This window comes from Nematolebias whitei, chromosome 12, assembly GCF_014905685.2.
Source record: "Nematolebias whitei isolate Nwh7 chromosome 12, NemWhi1, whole genome shotgun sequence".
NCBI lineage: Eukaryota > Metazoa > Chordata > Actinopteri > Cyprinodontiformes > Rivulidae > Nematolebias > Nematolebias whitei.
In genome coordinates, this window is record NC_056509.1 from 11,027,389 (window position 1) to 11,037,107 (window position 9,719).

General features: G+C 44.3%; 2 protein-coding genes across 2 annotated transcripts in view; both read left to right on the plus strand.

Moving 5' to 3' along the window:
* The first annotated feature begins 812 nt into the window (after nucleotides 1–812).
* On the plus strand, nucleotides 813–2,442 carry LOC119418026 (alpha-1,6-mannosyl-glycoprotein 2-beta-N-acetylglucosaminyltransferase). Its single transcript, XM_037685271.1, has 2 exons — nucleotides 813–883; nucleotides 963–2,442. Exon 2 carries the CDS (start codon nucleotides 1,188–1,190, stop codon nucleotides 2,424–2,426), a length of 1,239 nt encoding a protein of 412 aa, XP_037541199.1. The 5' UTR covers nucleotides 813–883; nucleotides 963–1,187; the 3' UTR covers nucleotides 2,427–2,442.
* Nucleotides 2,443–5,747: 3,305 nt separating this feature from the next.
* Nucleotides 5,748–9,719, plus strand: part of brox (BRO1 domain and CAAX motif containing) — a 69,655-nt gene continuing 65,683 nt past the window's right edge. Inside the window, exons 1-2 of the mRNA XM_037685715.1 lie at nucleotides 5,748–5,814; nucleotides 6,589–6,713. Coding sequence (XP_037541643.1) covers nucleotides 6,613–6,713 — 101 coding nt within the window. The 5' untranslated portion in view covers nucleotides 5,748–5,814; nucleotides 6,589–6,612. The remainder of the gene's footprint in view (nucleotides 5,815–6,588; nucleotides 6,714–9,719) is intronic.

A 9,719-nucleotide genomic window follows, 5' to 3' on the forward strand; every position in this document is an offset into this window, starting at 1 on the left:
TTCAGGATGAATTGTACAAATATCTTTTCTGGACTCGTAATCGCATTGGATTGTCTGGGAAGAGCTGGACCTGCTACCTTTACAAGCAGAACATGGGCCAAATGAAGAACGAACAAATGGTGGTCCAGATTGGTCCAGACTGTGCCTCTCACACAATGACAGCTGGAGACTGGCACCAGCTCCCTCTCAATGCTGCATGAAAAAGCAGGTAAAGAAAATGGATGGATGAATGGATGGATGGATGAATGGATGGATGGATGGATGGATGGACAGATGGATGAATGATAGATCATATATGATGAATAGATGCTCATCATCTTTCCACAGGAGCCTCATCGTGAGAGCAGCAGGTACACTCCCAGCACTCTCAGTGTCTTTTTCAGGTTGTCTCTGGTTCCATCTTCCTGCTTGTCGGGAGTATCAGGTTCTCCAGCAGCTTCTGCTGCTGCACCCTGGATGTTTTTGTTGAACCTGTCGGACCAGCACAGAAGAACCTGTGTGTGTGTGTTGGGGGGGGAATCACTTCTACTTCTTCTTTTCTGACAGTTTCATAAAGAACGTTGAGTTCAGGCTGTAAACTGAACAACACCATCCAGCAGCAGCGAGTTCACTTCATGACTTCACTCAGTCAGGACACTGCAGGGGACCTGTCTGTCTCTGAGGGTGGTGTCCTCTCAGGACACTGTGTGGGACATGTTGTCTGTGAGGGTGGTGTCCTCCCAGGATGGAACCTGTTTGAAAGGCGGGGACTCGTGTCCTCTCAGGTTGCAGCTGCAGGTAGGACGCTGATTGGTGCAGCAGCAGCTGCCCTCAGCCTGTTGCTCCACGTCAGCATGTCCTGCTGCTGTCACGCTCTTCCTGGTGAACACGGCGCTGGCTTGAGGTGAGCGGCTCCTCTTCTGGAACAAACTTGATTTTTTTTTAACTTTCAGCGTCTTTTATTTATTCTTCTTGCTTCGCAGGCGGAAGTTTGGAAAATGACACAGTTTCCAGCGTGACGGAGGAACAGCGGCCGTGAGACTCGTGGGTTTGAGTGGAAACGTCACGCGACTTCTTTTGAAAACGGAAAGACACGAGGAAAGGCGACATCAAAGCGAGTGGACGATGCTGACACGCGCGAGCAGGTGAATGACAGCCGTATTAGTTGAGCACTGTGTCTGACAGCTAAAGTCGAATCAGGAAGTAAAATGAGGCTGAGGCTGCTCAGGAGGAACGTGCTCGCGCTCCTGGCAGTTCTTCTGGTTGTTGCCACCCTCCTACTCTCCACGCGCGTCCTGGTGGGCTCTGACAGTGACCCAGGAGGACCTGAAGGGCCCCAGCGCCCCGCTGACATCAAGTTCAGCTTCAGCTCCCAGTCCGAGCTGTCCCAGTCCGTTTACAGAGCCAACCACAAGCAGCTGGTCCTGAACGCAGACAAGTTTCCAGGGGAGCCCCAGCTGGTCCTGGTGGTGCAGGTTCACAACAGGCCCCAGTACCTCCAGCTGCTCATCAGGTCTCTGCAGAGAGCGGCCGAGGTCGATGGCCTCCTCCTGATCTTCAGCCACGACTACTTCTCAGAGGAAATAAACACCATGGTGCAGGGGATAACGTTCTGCAAGGTGCTGCAGATTTATTTCCCCTTCAGCATGCAGCTCTATCCCAAAGAGTTTCCGGGGCAGGATCCACGAGACTGCCCCCGAGACGCGTCCAAGGATGACGCTCGCAGAACAGGATGCCTGAACGCTGAACACCCCGACTCGTACGGACACTACAGGGAGGCTCGCGTCACGCAGACCAAGCACCACTGGTGGTGGAAGCTGCATTTTGTGTGGGAACGCGTGCACGCCATGCAGGGCTACAGCGGTTTCACCGTCTTTCTCGAGGAGGACAACTACATCCTGCCAGACTTCTTCAGCTTTTACAAGTCCATGCGAGAGTTCAGAAAGGACAGATGTCCAGATTGTGACATGCTGGCTTTAGGGAACCACAATGAGCTGCACGACTTCAGCAGCATGTCCAACAAGGTGTCCACCACTGGATGGATGTCCACCAAGCACAACATTGGCATGGCCATGTCCAGGGAGGTGTACTACAAGCTGATGGGCTGCAGCGACGACTTCTGCACCTACGACGACTACAACTGGGACTGGACACTGCAGCACCTCTCGGGGACCTGCATATCAAAGCCCCTCAAGGTGCTGGTGGCCCAGGGCTCTAGGGTTCTGCACACGGGAGACTGCGGTCTTCACCAGAAGGAGAACTGCAGACCGGAGTGGGCCTTAAAGAAGGTTGAGGACAATCTTCAAAAGGCAAAGCTCGGCCTCTTTCCTCAGGGTCTTGTCTTGAGCGGGTCAGAACCGGTGGAGCACAAGGCACACATGAAGAACGGTGGATGGGGAGACGTTCGAGATCACTCTTTGTGCAAAAACTATTCCAAACGTCTTTAAAGTGTGCCTTTATTCTGGGCTAAAATGCTAACCGCTAGTCCATAAATGTGCCATTTGAAAGAACTTCTCAGGGTTATAGAGGCTGTAACGGGCTGCTCTTTTCTTTCATCCATCAGGGTCTAAACCATCATACCACGTGAAGCTCGACTAGTTCTGTCTGTAAATCACCAAAGCTGCATCTGGTGCCAAAACCGTTTTTTCCTCTAGTGATGAGTTCAGGCTCTGACTTGTTTGTTTGTGTCTGGGTGTCCCGCGCTCATATGAAATGAGATGAGTCGTACCACGTGGTTGCGATACAAACATCATAAATGATCTTTTATCATGTTCACTGACCAGATGCTGCTGGATCAAAGTTTCCAGGAAAGTTTTTATTTTCTGGGTGGTTGTAGTGGTACGATTTAAAGATGTGACAACTGAAATGTTTATGTAATGGCAGGGTTTGATCAAAAGGGGTTAAATATTTTTGTGATAAATTAAACTGGTGTTTGTTCTTCAGCCATTAAAGTGAATTTGCTCAGTATTTGGAAAATCAGTAAAAAATGAATTTCTTCTTTCGGCTGCTTCCTTCTTCAGGGGTCACCACGGTAAACTAACTCGCACGAAGACTTGGTGATTTTTACACCGGGTGTCCTTCCTGATGCAACCACCGAGCTACCACAGCCTTCTGTGTGGAGCAGGGAGCTGCTATCTGGGACACCCACGGGAGCAGATGGTGGGGCAGATGAGGGTGGAGGCAGGTGTGGATGCTTCACCTTTCCCACCCACATTTTGATGTTGTCATTGCGGGGAGTTGAGCCGACGATGTTCCGATCACAGGTCCACCTTCTCTAGCCTCTTCAACCCCCCCCCCCCCACAAAAAAAAAAAAAACAAGTATAAATTGCAGTTCTGTTAGTCATGCTGTCACCATGGAGCTCCATCACCAGTCAGATGTAGGATGCAGGTTACTGGAACACTGAAAGTGCACACACTGATTGTGCTCGAGTGATAATTTGTTATCCAGACTGTGTAGCCTTAATGTGTACACGACAAGCTGAGGTGACGAAACTGTTGGACCCACAGGGATTTAAAAAGCTGCCTTCTGGTTGGAGCTGGGTTAGTTTGAACCTCCTAGGAGCCTGGCTGCTCTCACTGTCTTGAGAGACGTCTTCCTCTGCAAACATCAAGGTTCTCTGCGATGCTGCTTTTCTGTATTTGCACCTTCTGTGTTCACATGAAAAAGATTTATTAGTGAGAACAGAATAAACCATGCTGGGATTTTTATTTATGATTAAAATACGGATTTAAATGTTTCCTTTTATCTGTTTATTATACCTTAAGTGCCTTTTTCTTAAACCTGTCTGCGAGGTTTTTAACTGTGCATTGAAGTCAACTAAATACTTGCACCACAATCTTCCAGTTTTGTTCTTTGAATGCAATTTTGTTTAATTTAGTTTAAAAAAAAAACCCTATTCTGTTTAAAATGACTTGGGTCTCGCTGATCTTGGATTAAAGGTCTAACCACCTCATGAATCTTCCTAAAATATGAACTGAAAGTGATCATAAAATAAAATCTTTATATTTTTGTAGCAAAGCACAACTTTCAAAAACATCTTGGGAAAAACGATGCAGATGATCCAAATCACTAATGACAACTTCTGGAGTTGTGAGGGACAATAATGATTCTTTAGCTACTGCAACTGAGACCAAGCTATTGTCTGTTTCTTTGTTCTAAAGATCATTTGAAATAGTTGTTCATGTTTCACTGTTTGCTGAATGGGGAAATAAAATTGGGAATTTTCATTGTTTTGTTGATAACAAATAAAATACTTAAAACAATTCTACATGTTGTGACAAATGTGTAACATGAGCTTTATAGTTCAAGTTTTATAGGAATGTTAATTTATATCAGGTGAGCTGCTCAGGGCTGAACTTGTTTTCTAAATAAAACAGGGCTATTCAACTTGCGGCCTGCGAGCCATTTCTGGCCCGCAGGTGACTTCAATCTGGCCAACTTCATAAATAATATATACAATAATAATAAATAAAATAAAAAATTGGGGGGGGTTGCTGGGTTTGGATTCTGTTTATTGCATTTTTGATTAATTTAAATTCAGAAATACTTCATTAATCCCAGAGGGAAATTATTTGTTGTAACTTATTTCATTAAGAGATGCTATAGATACTGATGGCTGTAGACGGGAAGGATCTCTTGTAAAGGTCCATCCCACAGTGGGTCCTAAGAAACTGGCTGCAGATGCCGTCTGATCCGTCCACCCAGACTCGGCTGGCCTCTCGGTTCCCCCGGGCTGTAGGACCACCCGAATGCTGGGAAGAACTCCTCCCAAAGCGATGGCCACTCCTCCCAGCAGTCTGCTGAGCTCCTCGTCACTGCAGACAGCCAACTGTAGGTGCCGAGGGACGATCCTGTGCTTCTGCTGTCATGAGCCGTGTTTCCTGCTAGTTCCAGAATCTCAGTGGTCAGGCACTCGAGCACAGCTGGCAGGTAGATGAGAATGCGTCCACAGAACATCCTTTTCAACTCATTTGAGATTTGGGGCTGTAGTTGAGATATTATTTGAGCTTTTGAGATGTTATTCAGCTGCAGTTGGTTGTAGAAAACTGCCTTGTTGCCATGGTTATGCATCATAACAAATGTCCAAAACAAAAAAAAAGTTTCTGTAGAAATCCTTCCAGCTGCACAGCATCCGATACCAGAGGAAACAGTCATCCAAAAAATGTGATTTACATCCAGAAAAGGAGGAATTAAAGTTTCCAAAAACAAAATCTCAGAATGAAAGTAACAGAGCTGCTCCAACATGCAGCTACCTCGAGCGGCGCAATTCTAGAATTCAGAATGCAATAACATAAACAAATTTAAAAGGTAACGGATCATGGTAAAACTCAGTTTATATACATAATGACTAATCGTTGGATGTCCAGCCCCTGAGCTGCTGGCTCTCGGAATACTAAAATACTTTCCAAATACTTTTTGATTTGAGAGTTTATCAGTTTTTCTAGAACCTTAGCTAATGCAGAGTTTGGTCAATAGTTGTTCAGTGAGTATTAGTATGATAGTAGTAGTATTTAGTATGATATAGTATGATGAGCATGCATCAGGATATTTAGTATGATAATTATTTTAATGTTAGTCCTTCAGTGGGAGCAGAAAATGTTGCCTTTTGTCTATAATCAATGTATTAAAAAAGGAATATTTTTAAGAGTGTGATGAAAGGACATTATTTCTTGAAAACAACCCAAGTACTAGCAGTTTAAAGGCCTGTTGGTTGTCACGTGATCGCACGGCCGGTTGTCATTGGTCAGCGTCTATGCGTGTTTATTTCCGGAAGTCAGTTGTCGACGGACTTTTCAGACTAACAAATCTCTGATCTTCAGCACCGCACCTTTAGGTAACCATTCAAGTTAGAACGAACTAAAACAACCAAACTTTGTGTATTTGTGTAGATAATCACTTTTTGTCGCGGTTAAAGTCTGCGCGTTTGTAGATGTAGGCATCGTCAGTTAGCCGTTAGCTCTGCAGCTAACGTGATGGACGTTTGTTTTCGGCAGATGTCCCAAATAATTAGAAATAAAATAAAGACCGGAATTATGACTGTTCAAAGTGAAGTTAAATGGTAAATAGACTGTACTTATATAGCGCCTTTCTATCTTATGGAGATCCTCAAAGCGCTTTACACTACAAACTGTGTCCTCATTTACCCATTCATACAGCACAATACTAGATCTCTACAGAGCTAATTGAACAAATCATTCTTAATAGACTAATCAGAGCTTTATCACATTCATGCACACATGGGACACATCGGAGGCAACGAGGGGTTCAGTGTCTTTGCCCAGGAACACTTCGTCATGTGACTGCTGGTGGATTCGAACCCCCAACTCTTGCATTGGCGGACGCCTGCTCTAACCACTCAGCCACAGCCGTGTGTGTAATGGACATGATTGCTTTTTTCCTTAAGGTGTAATTAATAGGTGTTAAAACGTTTCCCACACATCGGGTTTTAGTTTAAACGTTAGCCTGTTCACATCAGAACACGTCTCTAATTGAAGACAAAGTTATTCAGGAGCTTATCTTTTTTGATGGCTACTCATGAATCTGTGAGAGTTGAAGCTCAGTCTTTGAGCCTGTTGTCACCCTGTATGTTTGTCCCTCCTTGTTGTAGCTGTGTCCAGACCAGACCCACACGATGGCTCACTGGTTCCACAGAAACCCACTAAAGGCCACATCGCCGGTGTCCTTTAACTTCTATGGAGTGGCAGGAAGCCCCGCTGCCAACAAGATCTGCAAGTATGTCTGATCCCAGATCAGTCCTGTACACACAGTCTTTATCATCCAGGCTGGGCTGACAGGCTGCTGGTGTTAGATAATGATCTGTTCATACACTGGCTTGTAAAAAATATTCCCACCCTGGGTACTCTGTTTGGTTATTTCACAACTTGAAACTTTAAAGCAGTCTGGGAAGTTTGTTTGGTTTAGTCAACATAATTTCCACTTTGGGTAACTTTAAATTGTCCCTAGGTGAGAGAGAGAGTGAATGGTTGTTTGTCTCATTTGTCTGTGTCCTTGTGATGGACTGGAGACCTGCCCAAGGCGTCCCTGTGATTGACTGTAGACCTGTCCAGGTGTCCCTGTGATTGACTGTAGACCTGTCCAGGTGTCCCTGTGATGGACTGGAGACATGTCCAGGGTGTCCATGTGGTATCCCTATGATGGACTGGAGACCTGTCCAGGGTGTGATGGACTGGAGACCTGTCCAGGGTGTCCCCGCGCCTTTCTTTCTTATCGAGATACTCAAAGTGCTTTACACTACAATCTGTGTCATTTACCCATTCATACAACACTCTACTAGAGCTCTACAAAGCTAATTGAACAATTCATTCTAAAGAGACTAATCAGTGCTTTATCACATTCATACACTGATGGGACACACGTCAGAGGCAACGAGGGGTTCAGTGTCTTGCCTAGGGACACTTCGGAATGTGACTGCTGGTGGATTCGAACCCCCAACTCTTGCATTGGTGGATGACTGCTCTAACCACTCAGCCACAGCCGCCCTAGAGCTTTAAAGTAAAGGGGGTGACTACTTTTGCATGCTGGTTTAAAATAATTTAAACCTAGATTTTATCTTCAGTTTTTTGTGTAGGCCCATGCTTCTATTCAAAGTGAAACTTTAAATTTCAGATTCAATTAAATTTTCAATTCACTTTATATAGTGCCATATCACAGCTGTCTCAGGGCATTGAACAGGAGCATTCACATACATAGAAAAGCCAATTAGTAAAGTTCTCTATCTAAGGAAACCAGCAGACAAGTTGAATCTTGGCTTTGTTGCAGTCTTCCATTCTGAGCAAGCACAATGGCAGCAGTGGAAAGGAAAAACTCCCTTTTAAAAGGAAGATGAGATGAGGTGAAAACTTTTCCAACCGACTATACAGACGAAAATAGTTTAGTGGCAGAGCAGATTTTCTCTTTCTGCTCGTTTGAAGCAGTTGCATATCAGATGAAATCACTCGGGATTCTCCAGCTTTGCAACCTGAGATTTTAAAACAGTTCTGATCTGCAAACAGACCGGATCTGAAGAGTAACGAGCAACAATGCTCTGTAGAGCATCTGAGTGTTGATCAGCCTGTTCAGAAGAAAGCTCCTCCTTGAGAAAGCTCCTCGGATGAGGGGCGAAACGTTTTCTGTTACAAATAAAGTCCAGTTGTTTTTGTATTGAACGTTTTTTGAAAAAAATCAGCCCGTTCACCTTTTAAACACATCGTTTGTTTCTGTCACCTCTGTAAGCAGGATCAGCTCGGTTGTTGGTTTAAGCTAAGAAAATGTTTGTTTGTAGTGCTACTTTGGTAATAATAAAACCAAATTATGTAGGGCTGCAACTAACGATTATTTAAATAATTGATTAATCGTCCGATTAATTTTTCGATTCATCGATGAATTGGCAAAAAGAGTTGTTTTTTTCCATCTCTTTATTCCAAAATAGAACACTTGAATGACAGCAAATCGCACATAAAACAGGTTGCTACTTTACTATTCAGTAAGTATAATGTTAAATAATAATAATAATAAAAAAAATTGTCAAACACCTTCAATAAAAAAATAAATGTACACAAAAATATACTTTTTTTATAAAGTGCAAAAAAGAAGCATTTGGTATTTAAAGGTCCTGAGCTGTTGGAACAATATAAAAATGATAAAGAAACGCAAATCGGAAAACCCTTTAACAGGATTTTTTTCAACATCAACACTTGTGCATTACTACAAATGTAGAGAACAAGTAAACATGACATTCCACTCGCTGGTTCACACATCTATTCACTCCCTTTCTTCAGGAAATTTGAATTGCAATGTAAAAATGTTAGCATGTCAACATGCTCCTGACTAAGGCTGGCTCTCTTTTGGGAAGCTATGTTCCCTGCTGCAGAGAACAGACGCTCCGATGGTGTTGAAGTACCTGGAATGCATAGGTAGGACTTGGCTAGCCTGGCCAACATTGGAAATCTGTCTCTGTTAGCCTTCCACCACTGAAATACATTTTCTTCCTTGACAATGCTCTTTTCTCCAAAGTACGTGAGGACTTCGTTTCTTACTTGGTTTTGAACATCCTCCCCTTTGCTTGCTCTGCCCTCGTCTTCTCCATCAGAATCAAGGAGTGACTCCAATAGGGTGGCAGGAGGTATTGATTCAGCAGCCTGAGTATCAGAGGTGCTACTGCAACTGCCATGCTGCTGCACATCCATCTCCATTTTTTCTGCAAGTGCCATAGTTTCCAGTTTAGTTTGAACTAGTAGGACTTCAGCAGTTGAAAGAAACTTAAGTCTCCTAAACCTCGGGTCAAGGGCCGTTGCAAGAATCACTGTGTTAGGTGCTGTATCTGAGAAAGTAGTCTCCAATCTCCATCGCTCCTGTAGCTGCTCTGCAGCAGTGAGTTGAAAAGCTCGGAGAGGGGCTGACTCAAAGGCAGTACTCTGGGTGGCCTTCAATAGCCGCTTCACAAGTGGAGGTATGGCAGATATTGTTGTGTACTTCTGTCCACTCATGAACACAGTGGCACATTCAAAAGGCTTGAGAGCTTCTGAAAGTTTTTCCAGCAGGATCCACTGTTCTGGTTTCAGATCCAGGTACCTTTTGCCTCTTGGTGTGATAGAGCTGTCAGACAACGTTGCCATTACAGGCCACCTTTGCTCAAGCAGTCAGCTTATCATATAAAATGTGCTATTCCATCTATTTGTGCTCAGGTGTGGCTATTTGTTGTTGTTTCTCTTTCAGCTTAGTGCAGGCCAGCTCGCTTTT

Coding starts and splice junctions, on each gene's coding strand:
- LOC119418026 (XM_037685271.1), top strand. CDS start 1,188: ATGAGGCTGAGGCTGCTCAGGAGGAACGTGCTCGCGCTCCTGGCAGTT.